The sequence below is a fragment of the Camelus dromedarius genome, chromosome 17 (genome assembly GCF_036321535.1).
Source record: "Camelus dromedarius isolate mCamDro1 chromosome 17, mCamDro1.pat, whole genome shotgun sequence".
Taxonomy (NCBI): domain Eukaryota; kingdom Metazoa; phylum Chordata; class Mammalia; order Artiodactyla; family Camelidae; genus Camelus; species Camelus dromedarius.
In genome coordinates this window covers 35,797,377-35,814,980 of record NC_087452.1, presented here as the reverse complement: position 1 = coordinate 35,814,980, position 17,604 = coordinate 35,797,377, and the positions used below count along the sequence as shown (strand labels likewise).

The window sequence follows — 17,604 nt, the reverse complement described above, 5'->3', positions numbered from 1 at the left end:
GGACTGGGAGAGACAGATTTAATAACCCACTTAACTCCTGCCCTGTGTGACCTCCAGCTCAGTCCCTGCCAGACCTCAGTTTCCCCATCTGTGCACAGGGAGAAGGAGGTGCCTGGGGCAGCTGCTCACCCTCTGTGCACTCAACAGATGAGGTTGGGACAACATGCTTAGAACAAAGATGCATTTGCTGTATCATGCAGTGCCCCCTCCCAGGTTGATCAAGGAACTGAGGTCATGGGTCCTTCTGATCATCAAAGGGTCAATGAACAATGTTTGGTCAACAGCATGAACCCCCGCACTTCCCCAGAAATGCCCCTTTCCCCTGAGGGAGGCCCCAGGAGCAAAGGTGTGAGGCTGCATCAGGGGAAAGGACCTGCAGACTCCATGGGGGCGGTCACCTTGTCTCTGCATCTTCCTCTTCCTCTGGGGCCTGGCCCTTGCGCTCTAAGGCAACCTGCAGCAGACCCCTGCAAACCAAAGAAAGAGGCGGTGAAACTGCCGTCTCCCACAGAATGCGAGTCTACCAAAGGCCAGGCAGGTGGGCTGCGCCCCCCAGAACCACGGAGCATGAAGTCTGCAGAGCCCAGCCTCCGAAACCTCAGCCATTAGGAGGCTGGAAGTACTGGATGTCCACGCAAGAGTCCTGGAAAGCCATAGCAGAAGGAACTGCAGCGTCTCGAGCTCCTGTGTGTAATGTTTGATGGCATCACAGCTCAGCAAGGACTCGAGATAGGGTCTAAGTCCAGGGTCAGGCTCAGCCTGCAGTGGGGTTAGAGTTCCCCTGGGGTCAAGGGCCAGCCTAGGGCCTGACTGGGGCTTGGACTCTGGCTGCAGGCTGCGGTCAGGCCTTGTTATCACCTCTGACCTCAGTGTGCACCAGCTGCATGCTGACCAATCCACCCTCTGGCAGAGGCTCCACTGCTGCCCAGGCACTAGGAAAGAGCAGAGCCCCACCCTGCTGGGGTCACAGGGCAGTGGCTGTCCCCACGTGCCGCCAAGCTCACCTGTAGGCAGCCCAGAGTTCCCGGGCGTGCTGCTTCACCTCCTCCTGCGCCAGCCCCTGCAGGTGCTTGTTGGCCCCGATGCCTGTGTATGTGGCCTGGAAGGTCAGCATCAGCGTCTGGAGCAGCTTTCCCAGCGGGTGCAGTGAGTTGCTCAGAGCCTGGGCAGGTGAAAAGGCAGCAAAGAGATGCTCAGCACCAGGGGCCGCAGCACAGCATACCCAGGCAAGACCACAAGACTGCTCCCATTTCTTAGATGGGAACACCGAGGCCCTCTCAGAAAGGGCCCACAGGCCTGTCCCCTCTGCTCAGTAACCTCCCCTGGAACCCTCACCTTCCTGAGGTACTGCTGCAGGGCCTCAGGCTCCCGGTGCTGCAGCAGCTCCTCCAGGATGTCCTCCATCCTGCCCACGCAGTCCTCGGGGTGGGTCCTGGGGCACCACGCACATGTGTCTCTCACTGATGCCCGGGCCCACCTCCTCTGGGAAGCCTTCCTCCCTGGCCCACTCAGAGTCCCACTGACCCCAGCACCAGCTCTCTGGATGCCCCGTGGATACACACGCCCATGCACGCCTGGGCCTCACCTCTCGCAGCACAGGTACTCCTGGGACTTGCGCAGCTCCCTCGAGCTCTGCACATGGAAGCCCAGCAGGGCCTCCCGCAGGTCTCCGGGGCAGCCAGCACGAACAAAGTCCCCAAAGGGGCCATAGACGCCCTGCCAGCGGCTTTCCACAGGGAAGGCACCCAGACCCAGCTGCCTGCGATGGAGGTGGCGGGAAACGGGATAGGGATGGACTCATGTTGGGCAGGACCCTGCCCAGCCCTTGGAGAGGTGGGGATATCCCACCCAGCCTAGAGTCAGGGCCTGGGTAGGGCAGATGGACAGAGGAATGCAGAAGGGCCTGACCTCCAGGGCTCCAGGAGGAGAAAGGACAGGCAGAGAAGGGACAGAGAGAATCTACTCCATGATAGAGAAGAGGGAGGGGGCACACAGAGCCCTGGAAATGAGAAAGAAAGAGCTGCAGAGCTGGACACCAAGCCCAGAGAGTGAGGTCTTGGCCTAAGAGAGACCAGGGCCTGAAGCCCAGGATTCCCTTGCCACAAGATCCCACTCTCCCTCCCACCACACCTGGTTCCTTCCCGAGTTTGGCCAACAGGCCCAGGGGTCGGGCTGTGTGTGTGTCTAGTAAACACTGCCCTCCATGTCATGCTCACAGATTTTCCTACACCTGCACCCTACCCGGGCTGGGTAATGTCCCTAGGGTTTGCTGTCCACTTCTAGGTCCTACCGTCAGGGAAAAGAAACATGCAGGGACGATGGGTCAAGTAATCACCTGTATCTCCTCCCCACATCCGAAATGCTAGCTGGCACCATTAGAACCACCACCCACACCTCAACAACATAACAAGAGCCACCACTTGAACACAGTTTTCTAAGGAAGAGCCCTGTCCCTATTCTATCCCCTTCTCAGATATCCTATGATAGGGACAGTGATTCCACTTAACAAGTTTCCTTCTTCATCTTGTCTGCCAGGGAACTCAGAGCCAGGCCAATACATGGTCATAACTGTCGTAGGGCCTACCTGCACTTCCCTTTCTTTTCAGTTCAACTCAGACTTTTATTTCCTATTTTATTCTTGTTTGTCTGTTTTGTTTCATAAACTGCCTTGTACCCTTCCTGGAAAAAAAGTAAGGTCTAAGCAAAGCCTACACATAATATTTTACTCCAGTTTTATGGCATATGGAGTTACGGTTGCATGACCTGAGCTCCCTGAACTCTCCAAAGAGCTAAGTGGAAGAACAGAGGAGCCCTTCTAATGAGACCTGAGTCCTTGGGGTGGAGACACAGACACACAGACACACCCCCAGACAGGCTGTGGAATGCACAGCCAGGCTCTCACCTCTTGCAGGTGCTGCTTGGGTCTGGAGGGAGGGCAGCTGTGTCCAGCACGCCCTGCGTATGCAGTCCTCTCCCTGCCCCAGTGCTGAAAGAGCCCTCCAGGGTGATGCCATTGGGGAAGGTGACCTTGCCCTGGAAGTCAGGAGAGGATTACGGGAATGTCTGTCCATCTGTCTGTCCACCTGCCCTTCCATCCAATCATACCTGTCCATCCTGGGTCACAGAGTCTATGGACTGGTGGGCAGCCTTCCCACGATCCATTCAACCTATCCCACCCTGAGAGGCCCATAATCCTCCACCCCTGCAGAAGCCCCTGACCAAGAGCTGTGCCCACCACCAAGGGGCTCATCTCTGAGGTAGGAGATGGGAAGGGAGACAGAGGAGGGACTCAGAGGTCAGAATGGGGAGGACCACCACTGTGGGGCTGGCATGGGGGTAAGTCCAGAAGTAGGCAGAGGCCTAGGGAGGGCAGGAAGTATGTCTGGCCTTGAGGAGGTCAACTCCTGGCTGCACGGGGCTATCCCATTCACAGCATTCCTGGTCTCCACCCGTTAGATGCCACAGTGACGTCCAGTCATTAGGAAACCAAAATAGTCCCCACATTTTCAAATGCCCCATTAGGGACACAATTGTCTTTTGCTGGGTCAGCTTGGGCAGGAACACACTGAAAGACAATGCCTCCAGGCATTGATGGTGGTGATGAACGGGGTGGATCCCCAACTTGAGGGCAGTAGGGAACACAGCCAGGAGACCACCGGCACCCTCTATACCCAAGGCAAGCCCACCTGTCCCCTCTTGACTCACACCGGATCAAATCACACCTCTGCAGCAGGGAGGGGGTCGCTGTACCTGCCTCCTGGATGTAATGGAGATGGGAGAGCTCCTCCCCTACCTTCAGCCTGTACCCTCAGCCCTGGCTCCAAGCAGGGAGATTAGACTCCAGCCAAGGCCTGGGCAGGGAGTGGAGTAGGATCTCAGTGGCTCTCACCTTCCCCAAGAGGGTCAGGCCCCTGGTGAAGTTGCCCTCATACAAGGAGTCATCGTCAGAGAGAAGGATCCCTGGGCCCTAGGGAAGGAAGCCGGGGAGAGAAGCAGCAGCGGGTTAGGAAGGGCCAGAGACCAGGGGTTGGGGGTCAGGGAGGCAGGCAGTGACCCACAGCACAAGGGTCCTGAGCCCTGTCACACCTCCCAGGACTGTGCCTACATGGGATGTAGCCCTTGGCCCAGCCCCATGGACCTCGTCCCTGGGTTACCTTGACCGACACCCAGGGACCTGGCTCTCCCCTCCAGTGGTCTGTCTCAGGAAGCCTCCTGGGGGACCCTTCCTTCCCACCTACAGCTCAGGAAGTGCTGGGCTTCTCCTGAACCATCCCCACTTCCCTGCCGCTGATGCCGGGGACAGTGGAGCTGACCAGGCTCCCTTGCTGCACTGGATGCCAGAAAGCTCAGAGCCAAATGGGATCCAATTTGTGTTCTACTCACTTCTGATTCTATTTTATGTACCTATTCTTGTCTTTTCTTCCTCCTTTAATCCTTTCTAGAACAAAATATAGATAAACAAACAAGCCACAATAACAATAACAGCCATCAGTCCAGAGCCCCACCACGCGCCAAGAACCTGGCAGGGTGTGGGTGATGCAGAAGGTGAGGGCTGGTGTGCTGGCTGCTCTCAGCTCTGCCACTCAATAGAATGTGACCTTGGGCAGGTTCTCGGACCTCTCTGAGCCTCACATTTATCACTGACACACTAGGGACAACGACATGACCCCAGGGCTACTGGGAAGATCCCACGAGACCATGCTGGGAGGCTTAGCCCAGAGCTAGGCATCTAGTTAGGGGTCTGGGAAGGTCAGTTGTGGAGGCTGCCGGCATCACCACCACCATGCACTTCACCACTGCTATCTCAGTGATTCCTCACAACAAGCAGTTAACCTGAGCTACCTACGGGAAAACTGAGGCTGGGAGGGGCAGGGACTTGATCGAGGACAGGGTAGGCGGGTGGCAGAACTGGACTCCTGCCCAGGTTCTGGCTCCCTCCAGCACCTGCTCCATCCACCCCTGACTGGCCCCTGCTCAGCTTTGGGACCCCCCAGAGCAGGGAGGCTCCAGAATTCAGCCAGGGTGGAGGGAGAGAGTACCTCACATGGGTCACGCCACTCACCACTATCTTGTCTGCCTGGAAGGTCCCCTGGTAGCAGACGCCCGCCTGGGTGACCATGACCCCTGGGCCATGGCGCTGGTCAGCCTGCCACATGCCAATATAGCGCTCACCCCTGCGGGGGAGTATGGCCAGAGTTGGACCAGAACTGTTCCCATGCACCTTCTCTGTGCTCTGCTGGCATGGGGCTGGGGTTGGGGTGGGGGTCAGATAGGAGCCATGACATGGCCTGAATCCACTCAAGTCAGACATAGGGCGGGTGAGAGGAACAGAGTGTGGAGGAGGGAGGGAGCCTGGCATGGGGAGGGCAACCTGGCAGGCTTTCTGCAGGAGGTGGCGGGAAGTACAGATGGAGTGGGGGTCCATTTACACGTGTGCAGAGCCATGGAGGCAGGAGTGTACGGCAGATATGTGGGGACGCTCGGGGCTCTAGAAGGCTGGGGGCGCACAGGCGGCACAGCAAAGGCGAGGTCAGAGGAGCAGGCAAGGCCTCAAATGCCAGGCCAAGGACCCCAGGCTTTGTCTCATAGCCCAGAAAGCCTAGAAGGGTTGTGATCCTTTGATGGGAACAGATCAGAGGATCAGAAACTCCTCCAACAGAGCAAGGAGAGGCCAGGAGGTGGGAGGGCTCCTGCAGTCAGGGAGGTCAGGGGTCCCTCATCCTCAGCTCAGCAACAACCAAGGAGTGGAGAGGAAGTGAGGGGCTTCAGAGAGACCCTGGGGACAGACAGAGTGGACCCACTGACTACAGGGAACCCAGGCCCTGAGGCACTTGGTCTGCAAGGGTCCTCTCTGCCTCCTCAGTCCCGTGGGGGAAGTGGGGGACTGCGGGGAGCTCACCTGTCACTGTCCTCCTCGATGCCATAGCCGCTCCTCTGACCCCTCTCCCAGTGGCCTGTGTACTTGCAGGGCTGAGGGGCCTGAGGGGCGCTCTCGAGGACCCCAAATCCATGCCGCAGGCCCTCTTGGAAGTAGCCCTTGTACACCTCGTTGGTGCTGTACCTGGAAAGGACCACCAGTGGCTCGCCCTGCCTCCCAGAGCTCAGCCCAGGGGATGTGCCTGTCCCACGAGCCCACCCCACCATCAGGCCGGGAGTCACTTACTCACAGATGCCATAACCGCACATGCTGCCTTCCCGCCAGTGGCACTTGTAACAGTCAAACTTGTCCTCGGAGGCCTGGGGCACCAGGCGGATGCCAAAGCTGTCAGTGTGGGTGGGTGGGGAGGGAATTCGGCACAGGGCCTGAGACACCCATCACACTCCCTTTATGCCACCCAGAAGTGTCCCTGCCTCCAAGGGGCCTCCTCAGATGAGGAGAATCTGACAGGTGCTCAGACCCTTTTTCTTCCCAAGGGCCCCTCAGGACGCCTCGCCTCCACCCCACCCACCCAACCCCCCATGCACCCTGGGAGGGCTTTCTGGCCCTGGGCCACTCCCTCATGACCCGTCCCCTCCTCAGGGCTTAGTTTCCCCTTTTGGACAGTGAGGGGAGCTGGAACAGATGGCCTCTAAGTTCCTGCCTGAGGTTTGGGAATTTAGGACAGGGCCAGGCTGGTGATGGCAGTGGGGGAGGAAACCACTGCCTGCCCAACACAGTCCCACATCAGCCCCAGCCTTACCCGTGTTCCAGGCCCTGGCAGAAATCCCCCACATGATTCTGCCCATCTGGCCACTTCAGGGTTCCCCTGGAACACAAGTTGAGGTCCACAGGCATCAGGGCCACCAGACCCATCCTTCCACACACACAGGATCCCCAGCCAGCCTCCACCCTCTCTGAGACCTCAACTCCCCTTGGACTGGACTCTCTGCCCCTACCTGGTCCTCTTCTCTGAGCTCTATGACCCCACAGGGGCTCTCAGCCCTTTCTTACTCCTGCCATAACTGACCCAGCAGCCTCACAGAGCACACTCCACACCCAACAGAGGGAGCTCTGGAAGCAACCAGGTTCCCTTATCCCCTTGACCAAAAGGAAGCTCAGAGCTAAACTTCAAGCTCAAGCCAAGTGCTAGTCAGTGGGATCCTTACCACCCTCTCCTTCTGTGACATGGCATTGTTTTTTCTGTGTTTCTGCTCACAAGCTTCCTTACACCCTTTCTGGAAGCAGGCATGGTATCAGAATCTAGTGGAATGCTTGCAAGTGTAACCTCAGTGAGTCCTTTCTGCTTTCTGGGCCCTGGTTTCTCTGGCTGTAGCACAGGGTGGTGCCACACGTTCTTCAAAAGCCTACCTGCCTGTGGGGTCCTGGAGACCTGCAATTGAGACCAGGCTTACTCTAGAACCTGCTCTGAGACCTTGGGCAAGTCATGCCAGTCTCTGGGCCTTCGTTTCCCTACCTCTAAAGGGGGTGACAACACTCCCCTAGAGCATTCTTATAAAGATTAATGAAGACAGAATGTCTGCAGACCATTTTTACCACCACCAGACAATGCTGTGTAGACATGAGAATTATTCTTTCACCCGCCTGAGAACAGAACGGTAACTGCAGGTCCCACAGGCTGGCTACCTGATGTCTGCCCCATGCTCTCCAGCGTCACCGCCAATATGACTGTATTTGGCACAGACCTACTATGGGCCAGGTCCTGTCCAAGAGGACTTAAGAGAGACTCTGCGAGACAAACAGAATTGACCACAGGGAATAACAGCCTTTGGTTCATGTCCCAAGGCAATTAGGCCCATCCGGGTCCCATCTGCCCCTCAGACTCCCAGAAGGATCCAACACTGCCTTGCTTGGCCCAGAGCCTCGGTCACTCACTTGCCATGGGGCCTGCCCCAGTACCACTCGCCCTCGTAGGTGGCCTGGCAGAAGCGGCCCTCTGCGTAGAAGGTGTATGCTCCACAGCGGCAGGTGGGGGGTTCGGAAGGCTCAGGGCCCGCCCCCAGCACCGGGAAGTCCTTCTTCCCACGCAAGGCCTGGCACACAGCCTGGGTAACCTTCCACTGCCAGGCCACCTGGGGGGACAGGGAAACACAGGACAGGTCACTGCTGCTGGAGGCAGCCTCTCTAGGAAGCCTTCTGGGGTGGCTCCAGGTACCCCCCATCGCCTTCTGTCACTTGGGGGAAATTTCAACTGCTCCACGCTGTTCCCTAGGCTTCATCCAGACCTGAGATGCTTGTCTGCAGTTTCAGAACCTGCCCGGAGGGGCCAAACAAAACCACTAGACAGGAGTCAACAAAGGCCCCAATCCTGGCTTCACAAAGAAAAACACCTGTTCTCTACAGCATTCTGATGCCTGAGCCTGGGCTGACTGCTGACTCACTCTGACCATGACCCCAGAGGCCTGACACTCCCAAGGAGCCTCCAGGGTTGTCCCCTGGAGCCGCCTTCCTTCACTCCCCTCAACCCACTCCCCAAATTCATAGTTCACCCACATTCACCTGGCCCTCGGGGTCCTTGGAGCAAAAGGAGAACGCTTCCTCGGGTGTGAGAAGGTGAAACGTGCACCTAGACAGACAGAAGTGACGGGTAGGCCCCAGCTCTGTCCAGGAGGGTGCTGGGGGAGGGCTCAAGTCCGAGCCCTGGGGTGCAGGCAGGTTTCATGGGGTGGAGGGAGGGAAGGCCTGGGTGTCGCTGGTTAGGAGTGCTCACCCGTCCTGCCCAGGTTCCACCCACATCAGCTTCAGATCAAAGGTGTGGACATTGTTGCCCTGGAAGAAGATGGGGCACAGGTGTCGTCCAGAGCCTAGACATTCACCTGCTCCTCTGGTCTGGCCTTGCTCCCATGCACCAGCCTGCTGGGCTGTCCCCAGGCTGTGCTCAATCTAGCATGCCCAGCACTGAGTCCCTCACCACCCCTGCCTGTTCCCTATCTTCAAGAGAGCACCTCTACCTCCCAGACAGCACCTTTATCTCCCTTCCCACCTGAAGGCCTGGTGGGAAACCTGGGATCAGTTCCCCCCACACTCCCTACATCCTGCTCCATCAGGGTCACCAGAGTAGTCTTCTGGAAAAGCAGCTTGGACCCTGTCAGCCCCTGCTGGAAACCTCCCTAGGGTCCCTACTGCCTGGGGGATGGAGACCTCACTGCTGAGCCTGACACCTGAGCCTCACGAACCACTCTGGCTCACGTGCACCCCACCTCACCCTCTCCGCACGTACCCACACCTCCAGCTCTCCCCAAACTCTCCCCAGTCTGAGCCTTTGCTTGTGCTGTCCTTCTACTGGAGTGCCATCCCTGCTCTGAGAACCAGACTGAATGTCCCTTCCTCTGGGAGATTTTGTGGCGCGACCTCCTGCCTGCCCCACTGTCACAGGCGGAGGCGACACCAGGCCCAGGCCTGAAGGGGAGGAGAAGTGCACCAGACACAAGCCATAGACAAGAGAGGGTCCAGCAGAGACAACAGGGTGTGCTAAGCTCCAGAGGTGGGAAAGGACTCAGGACCTTTAAGTGGCAGTATCTCCTCAGTGTACCTGGAGCACAGAGGGTGAAGCCAGGAGTGGAGGGAAACTCAAACTGAGTCAAAACCCCAAAACCAGACTTTGGGAGACACAAGTTTGGTAGAGCATGTAGGGGAGTTCCAGGCTGACATTCCAGGGGACCAGAGAAGACACTGATGTGGCTATCACAAGGGCGGCATGAGTTCAGGCGGAACTGAGCACAGTCAAGTTACAGGACACATAACAATCCCAAACCCCAGGCCTGGCTCTCCTGACTTCTGTAATGCCGAGAGCCCAGGCCCTGCTGCTGCTTCTCTAGAAGCCTTGAAATGCCCTGAATGGTTCGTCCAGAACCTTCTCAGCCACTACGGGCCACCCATGACCTCCATCCAGGATTCCTTTTCTATTGTAGGAAGAGAACTGAGAGTTGTCTGGCATCTGCTGAGGGACAAACTCATTCACAATTATCCCATTTTCCAAATAAGGAAGCCAAGCTGAAGACATTTAGCAGGGGCGCCAGCTGGGGAGCGCTGAGGCTGGGTGCCCCTCGAGTAGCCTCTCCCCACAGCCCACACTGCTTCAGGGATGGCTCCACCTGCTGCCCCCACCCCAGCACCTTGCCCTTCCGCCCCATCACCCCCACCCCGGGCCCAAGTTCTCACTTCCACTTACGTGTCTCTTCCCCACTCCTTTTTTCTACCACCCCTAGACCCCCACTGTGGTCCCAAGGCCTCCTTCCAGCCCCCGCCCTCACCTGCAGCAGGACAAGGGCATCATCAAAGAGCAGCGCGCGCTCTGCCCGCAGCGGGGTGACCGTCACGGGTGAGTCCTGGCTATCTTGCAAGAGTCGGCGAGCGGGGGTGCAGAGCACATCCTGGTGAGGCGAGGAGGGAGGTGCAAGAATCAGGGACCCCTGTCCTGGACACTGCCGGCCACTCCACTGCCTGCCTCTGCCCCAGACACCTCCCCCGCACTCTGAGCAACTCCTGGAGGCCCCCAAGTCCGTGATGGGCACTGGGGCTCTGAGGTAGGGGGTGTCATTCCTGGCTCCTCCCAGCAGGACAGCACAACATCTCTTGAAGCCTCACTTTGTCCTCCTCCACCCCATCTCGAGCCACGGCCCCAGTCAATCCCACCAACACTCATTTAGGGTTCTACCACCTCTGCTTCTTTTTGGCTAGTCTTATCCCCTTCACTTGTCCTCCTAACAGTCGGCACTGGGCTCCAAGCCTGTTACGCCCTCTCAGGGCACCGAGAACTCTCCCCCCTGCAGGGACAGTACAGGCCGTGGTGGGCAGTGATGCAGGGGTGTGATCATTCAGCGATATCCCAGGAGAGAGGGTGAATTCTGCTGACCACCCTTCCCCAGAGCCTGCAGCTCACATCCTGGCCCAGGAGGCACTCAGCAAATGGGTGAGGATGGCTGGACAGAAGGAACTCAGACACCTGCTTCAGCCCCCACCCTCCAGATGGGGAGGCTCAGGTGCAGAGAACACAGCAGGAAGCTCGAGCCATCTGGCCGGCCCCTGGCCGACAGGAACCTCTTCCTTAACCGCCCCTCAGGCTTCAAACTCACCCTCAGACGGCTGCTCAAGGTGTGCCAGAGGGCCTGCGTGGCCAAGGCCTGGTCCAGCGCCTGCCTCATGAAGGACTGCAGGTTCCCAAAGAGAGTGGCTGCGTGTACCACCAGCTCTCGGGCGGGGTCACGCTGCGGGGGGACAGAGAAGCCAGGGCAAGGGGCTTATAAGAACCTGCCCCCACCCTGTGATGGCTGCCCCATCCTTGGCCTGGCCCCAGCTGGTCAGGAGGTCTCGGTCTAAACCAAAGTTTGCCTTTTTAGCCTTCCCAGCTCCTCCTCCAGGGAGGGGCCTGTTGGAGGATGCTCCCAGGGGATTCAGAACTATTCAATGATTCCCCCACCTGGGTCCTCTTACCCAGTACCTGATTCTACATCTGCTCTCTGGGCCTCTGTTGACTCACGTACCTGAGATACCCCAGGGCAAGTTCACATCCCTTCAAACCCCCTAGAACAGGGCTCTGTCCCCAAGGCATGGTCAGGTCCTTCTCAAACCAGGGTTCCAGAGTAAGGCAGGTCCCCTGAGCCAGGACCCCATTTCTGCCTCCCTTAGCCTCAGCTTTCCCACAGGAGATAGGCCTGGTAACCAGTACCTGCCCCACCCCCAACCTCGTCACCCCTGCTACCTACCTCGCCGACAGTGTCCCCGAGTCTCAGCAGGAGGAGCACGTACTGCTGCACGTGATGGGTAAGCGGCTGGCGGAGGGCCTGGCCCAGTGCCGTGCCCACCGAGCCCTCTGAACTCATGCCCGACAGGAGCTGCCGCAGCTCCTTCCGCTGGCTCCGCCAGTACTCGCTGAGTGGAGGGAAGGCCACACACCCCGTCACTCTCCCCTCCTCCGTTTCCGCACCCACCACCTTCGACCCCCTGCCTGGCTAATGTCCCAGATCCCAAATATCTCTCCCACCAGGAAAACACAGTGGCTGAGTCACCCCCTTGGAGACCTGGTAGCAGTATCTCAGAGTTTGAAGGGATCACTGATTACAACTGCCCACTCTGAGTGGGAATGCTTCCCGGCCTCAGGGTCGCTCCTCCCCAAGCTGGTATCCAGATTCTGCTCAAGGCCTCACTAGGCTTCCCTCCCTCTCTTCCGATGTGGATCAGCGTGGAGTTGATAGAACCGGGAGTGCTCAGGACAAGTCCCCAGGGTCATGACACTTGCTGCTCTGGGGATGGGGCTTCCCCAAGCCCTCCATCCCAAACACCCCCCAACTCAGAGGCCCACTGCAGCACCCCCATGCTCACCTCCTCCTCTTTGCTGCTTTCTGAAAGGCCTGCACCGCCACACAGCTTGTGTAGGAATCAATGTACCTGCAGGCAGCACACGGGACACCTTGCAGGCCCAACCCCCAGCTCCAAACCCAAGTCCCTGCCCTTCTGGGGTCCCCAGATCCCACCCACTGAGTGGCTGCAGCCCTGAGGACCTGGCTCTGGGCACTGGTGACCTTGAGTCCTGACTGACCCAACTAGACAATTCTAACTCAAAGCCCTTCTTCCCTGGGAGACCCCCAAGCTCAGATCTGGGGTGTCTGAGCCTGACGCCAGCCTAACATCCAATCCCAAATCTTTGCGGAAGCCTGACCTAGGCGAGTCCCAATGTCAGCCCCATCCCCGCCTCGGCTGTCTTACTCCATGTGGACCTGCAGGACGCGGTCAGCGCTGTGCAGCAGCAGCAGGGATTCCAGACCAGTAGAGTCCGGGTGGTGCAGCCTCTCCTGCAGTGACTGCAGGCTTTCCTCAGTCACCTTGCACAGTTGCTGGGAGCTATTCTGCAGCTGCTGCAGGAGCCGGAGGCACTCTCTGCCCCAGGAGTCTGAGGGGTCTGGGGCTGGGGCAGGAGCACAGGCACACTGTGAGGGGAACAGGGCTGCTCCACCTTCCAGGGAGCACACAGAGGCCCCGTGTGGCCACCCAAGGGCAAGCAGCACCCATAACCCTGGAGCTGCAGTCAGGGTCCCACATCCCTTGGAACAGGACTAGAAACCAATGTTCCCCCTTGAGTTCTGCAGGGGACGGGCAGGCTGGAGCAGTGGGCGGCACCCTTGTGAAGTATACAAGGGCACGTGTCCACTGCCTCACTAAACAGGGGCAGCACTGATGACCTAGGGCCACCAAGTACACTAATTCCCCAAGTCTCTGAGCTTCCTCAGGTCTGGAACATTGAGTCATAGGGTCCGGTAGTCCCCTACATTCACAGATGCACCAACAAAGCCCCCAAGAGGAAGGCACCTGCCCAAGGTGACTGGTCACTTCACAAGTGAGATCCACGCTGGAAGTAAAACCTGGGCATCTTGCCTTTTAGTCATGCCCTGGGTGAAAGCAGGATGAGAATCCAGGCCTGTGCCCTGGAAGAGGTAGAATATTGTCTCCATTCACAGTAGGTCTGGCCTAGCATGGGGTTCATGACCTGGCCCCTCAGGGTCCCTTTGAGAAGGGAGCAGCCAACAACAACCAGGGCAAGGGCCCTGGTCACATCAGAAGATGGTCATACCAAATGTCACTGCTCCCATTTACAGTTGAGAAAGCTGCAGCTCAGAAGGTCCAACAAGGGGAGGAGTCCTGTTGGATGGTTCCTGCACCCCGCACCCTCCCCACTGGAGAGCCGAGACTCACCAGCTGTGAGCAGGGGCTGGAGGACAAGGCTGTTGATGCGGGTAAGGGTTTCCGAGAAGACCTCCTCCAGCCGCAGCAGGGCTGCCTCCTCAGGGCTGCACATGGCCAGGGTGCCGGACTCAGGGCCTGTGAACCGGGCATAGATTAGAGTGAATAGCAGTGGTGGGAGCAGGTTCAGTGCCCATCCTCCCAGGCTATGCTCAGAAGCAAGGCCCATGATCACTGTACCTTGGAATTGAGCAATGAGCCCAGGTCATCCCAAAGGGGAGTTCCTGAACTGGTCAGTGACCCCTGCCTGCTCTCCACCTGAGTCCAGATGAGGGGAGCCTGAAGGAGTGGGAGAGAGGGCTCAGAACTGCCAAAGGAAGCATTCCTTTTTACCCCAAAAGGCAGGTGCTCTTCAAGCCTAGTTCTGGCCGGCTCATTCCTGTGCTCAAACACCCACCAAGGTTCCCAAGGGCTCAGAGTAATACCTAGAGAGTGGTGCTCTGACCTAGTCCCCTCTCCACTGGATCTCTGGAATGTCAGAGGAGCCCAGCCTTTTTCTTAAGGCCATGGCTCAGGAGCCCCCATCACCCAGTAGGGCTGTGTAAGCAAGGAGAGGTCTGCAGGGAGAGGGGAATAGCCTACTGGAGCCTTGAGCATGGGCAGGAAATAAAGAGGCAGAGAGGAAGACAAAATGTGCAGGTGAAGAACCATGAAAGCAAAGTCTGATGGGCATGAAGTCCACAGTGGACCACCAAGAGCTGCCCATGCAGCTGATGGAGGAGCCATGGAGGGCCTCAGAGTGAGGGAGTGGTGGGATCCAAAGTCAGATCTGGGGAGATGGTGCCAAGCAGTGAGAAGGTGAGGTCAGCACGGGCAGGAGCCAGACCCTCCTGGCTGACCCTGCATGATGGGTCCCACTCAAGATGTGGGGGCCATGGGGGTGGACAGGTCTTTGGACTTTCTGCCCTGGAGAGAGAGACCCTCCAAGCAGACAGGATCTCCTGGGAATGCAGCCTCCTGACTGGAGAGAGGTAGCAAGGGGCCTGGGTTCAAACCCAGCCCCCACAGCCAGGTTGCAGCCTCCAATCAGATACAGCCCTTTCCTATCCGACCTGGCAAGAGGTCATCTGCCCAGGTGACCAAACCATATGCCTCGGGGTTGAGAGTTAGAGAGTCTTTTAACCCAAGACCCTCAGGTTCTGCCTCTCCCTGGCTCTGACACTCTGAGGCTCCAAGTTAGTTGACCTAGGTTAGGCTGGAGACAAAACTGAGGCAGCCAATGATCGGAAGGCGACACAGATTAGACCAAAAGAGCAAATGGGAAGGGTTCTTATCCCTCCCTCCCCACCCAGACTCAAGGACACCAATGAGCATTCTAGGTCCCTGGCAGAGCCTGCAGTTCCTAGGGAATTGGCTCTGGGGCAGAATGGGGCGGGTGCCTGAGAATTCTGGCCAAGGCCCAAGCCCAGACATTCCTGCCCCACCTTTCCTGCTGCTGTTGCTTCAGGAGGGTGAGGCCTTGGGAGGGAGAGGCAGGAAGGGGAAGCAGCTGGACATCCAGCTGCAGCCTCTCTCTACTGGCCCCTGCAGCAGCCCCAGCCCCCTGTGGGTCTCCAGGCAGACCAGGAAAGCCAAGCCAAGGGGTCAGTGGTGCAACAAGTGTAGCCTGGGCCCATCTGCCTCTCACCTGTGTCTCCAGAAACCAGTGGAATGGAAAGGTCCTTTGGGAAGTGGCCTTTCCACCCTCAGCTGGCAGTCTGCTGGGGTCTGGGCTGAGAGGTGAAGACACTGGCTAAAGGTAAAGGGAGGAGGGTAAAGCCAGGATGGGAGGTGCAGACTAGGAACCAGATCAGGATGAGCTGAGAGGCCTTGAATATCAGATCCCCTACACTCACACTTACCTGGGGATCATCCCAACCAATGCCACGCCCAGGGCGCTCCTCTCCCTCTCAGGCTTCCTCCCTTTCCCCCCACGGGGGCAGGCAGCTGCTCTCCTACCCCTGACCCATGGATCACACCTCAGCAGCTCCCAGACGGCCTTCTTCTGACCCCCACCCAGCTATTCAGCCCTGGCCATCCCCCAGCTTATCCACAGCCATGCCTTAATCACCTCCTCTATGAAACGGGGTCTGACTAGACCACAGCTTTTCAAAATATTTTAGTCTTTCCTAGAAAGGATAAACTGGCAGAGTGGAGCTGCTCTAGGTATGGAGATCTGATCCTCAGCCTCCCTTAACTCTCAACGCAGCCAGGGGCCCCTCAGGATGAGTCTTACAGACCCAAACTGGCAACACTACTCTGGGACCCGTCCAGGTCTGTGGCCCCAAAGGCATCCCTAATCCTAGGGAACTGAGTCACATTGCCCAGAGGAAAGGTCAGAGGTTAAGCGTGGCTGGTGAGGTGGTGGGTTGGGGGGAAGACTGCAGCTGAGGCTCGACATCTGGTCTGGTGGCCCCAAGAGCCCCTGCTCCAGGCTAAGGAGTTTTGGGGCTTCATCCTGGAGGCGATGTGGAGAGTGTGAGGGCAGGGACCAGGCCAGGCATGAGTGTACCTGAGTGTACATGTTGTCAGGGGAGGAGGAAGAGGTGCTGAACCTACCACAAAAGGGACCCAGCAGAAGTCTCCCCCCTCAAACCCCATTCCCACCTCCAACCCACTCCTCTCTGGTCAAGAGCATGGCCTCCTAACCCTTTTGCTCCAACCAGTTTTAAGGTTGCTTAGTAATAGCTGCACATGATGTACTTATGGGGAAACTGAGGCCCAGGAAGGCATGAGAGGGCCCAGAGATACTAACTAGAGCATGTACAGAGCTCCGATCCAGGCCTCTGGCTCCCAGTCCCACCAAGGTCACTAGAGCTAGGTGGTTCAAGAAGGCTCGGCAACTCACCTGAGGGCACACAGCAAGCACGTAGGCTCTCCAGGCAGCCTTCATGTTCACCATGGGGCGGGTGAGGATAGACCAGCTAGTCTTAACGTGCCCAGGTGAGTCAGCTGCCTGTCCCTGTAGCAATCTAACCAGCAGTCAGACCTGCTCTATTCCTTGCATTCCTGGCCTCTGACCATGCTGGGTCCCTCTCAGGCAGGGTCACTGAGGCCTCCCCCGCCCTTTCCAAGGCCTGGCCCCTCAGGCCCCTTGGCCACACCCTGTCATGGCACCCACTGTTATTTCCTGGTCTGGACAGGCAAGGAAGTGCTGCCTTTCCTGAGCTGTGTTTTAACCCCCTTGATCAAGCAGCAAGCTCAGTGGTAGACAGAGGAGGGAGGGGCTGTCCAAGGGAGGGGGCACTGAGCTGTCATAGCTCACCCCTCACAGTCTCCACCTCGACCTCTTCTCTGCACCCTTCCTCTGCCCCTCCTTGACTCCAAGGCTTCTTGTCCTAGACCCCATCCCTCACCCTCCCAATCTCTCCAGTCGCATTCTTCACAGCTTTCTTTCCTTTCCCCGGCCAGGCACACGCAGTTACTCTAATTTACCAAACATGGGGTCCTGTTCCAGCCATCAGGCATTTGCCCATGCCGTTCTCACTGCAGGCAACACCAGTCGGTGTCACCTCCTCCTGGCAGTCTCTTAGGCTGGGTGAGGCCCCGCGGGGTCGCCCTACGGCCCAGGCAAGTCCTTAGGCACTACCTTCGTGCCAGGCACGGCTCTGGGGCTGGGCGGGGGGTGGGGGGAGCTGTCCCTGCGCTGCCCCTAAAGCCGAGCTGGGTGACCGCGGGGCGGGGAGGACGAAGCTGAACCCCGCTGGGACAGAGGGGCCTTCGGACAAATTCAGACGGCTCTGGGTGTGAGTGCCTCCGGGGACCGAGGAGTCGCGGAGAGTCGGCTACACGGCGGCCCGGGGGGGCACCGAGGCGACAGTCCCACCTGCAGCGAGGAAAGCGGGGGCAGAGGAGCCCGTCCCCAGACGCGCGACGTCCACCCCGCCCTTACCTGTGCGGTGCGGGGCCCCGCGCCGGGAGTGCCGCGGCGGTCGCTGGCTCGCGGACGC

The 17,604-nt window shown here is 58.4% G+C and overlaps 1 protein-coding gene across 7 annotated transcripts in view; it reads right to left on the bottom strand.

The window, feature by feature from the left end:
* The window catches only part of ALS2CL (ALS2 C-terminal like), a 25,673-nt gene extending 8,069 nt beyond the window's left edge, over positions 1-17,604 (bottom strand). For 2 of the 7 annotated variants that reach the window (XR_010384868.1, XM_031470166.2), the window contains exons 1-21: positions 16,503-17,503; positions 13,856-13,954; positions 13,628-13,753; positions 12,644-12,842; positions 12,260-12,325; positions 11,644-11,809; positions 11,014-11,145; positions 10,192-10,311; positions 8,649-8,707; positions 8,438-8,504; positions 7,814-8,010; positions 6,681-6,746; positions 6,164-6,262; positions 5,900-6,061; positions 5,063-5,174; positions 3,890-3,967; positions 2,903-3,033; positions 1,586-1,759; positions 1,336-1,432; positions 1,005-1,162; positions 399-467 (exon numbers count right to left, since the gene is read on the bottom strand). Coding sequence is in view for 6 of the 7 variants with exons in the window: in XM_031470166.2 (XP_031326026.1) it covers positions 399-467; positions 1,005-1,162; positions 1,336-1,432; positions 1,586-1,759; positions 2,903-3,033; positions 3,890-3,967; positions 5,063-5,174; positions 5,900-6,061; positions 6,164-6,262; positions 6,681-6,746; positions 7,814-8,010; positions 8,438-8,504; positions 8,649-8,707; positions 10,192-10,311; positions 11,014-11,145; positions 11,644-11,809; positions 12,260-12,325; positions 12,644-12,842; positions 13,628-13,730 (2,255 nt within the window). In the remaining variant the exon portion in view is untranslated. Of the gene's footprint in view, positions 1-398; positions 468-1,004; positions 1,163-1,335; positions 1,433-1,585; positions 1,760-2,902; positions 3,034-3,889; positions 3,968-5,062; positions 5,175-5,899; positions 6,062-6,163; positions 6,263-6,680; positions 6,747-7,813; positions 8,011-8,437; positions 8,505-8,648; positions 8,708-10,191; positions 10,312-11,013; positions 11,146-11,643; positions 11,810-12,259; positions 12,326-12,643; positions 12,843-13,627; positions 13,754-13,855; positions 13,955-16,502; positions 17,504-17,546 lie in introns of those variants that run through there. The other 5 variants (XM_031470165.2, XM_031470167.2, XM_031470168.2 and 2 more) reach the window with 5 other exon arrangements.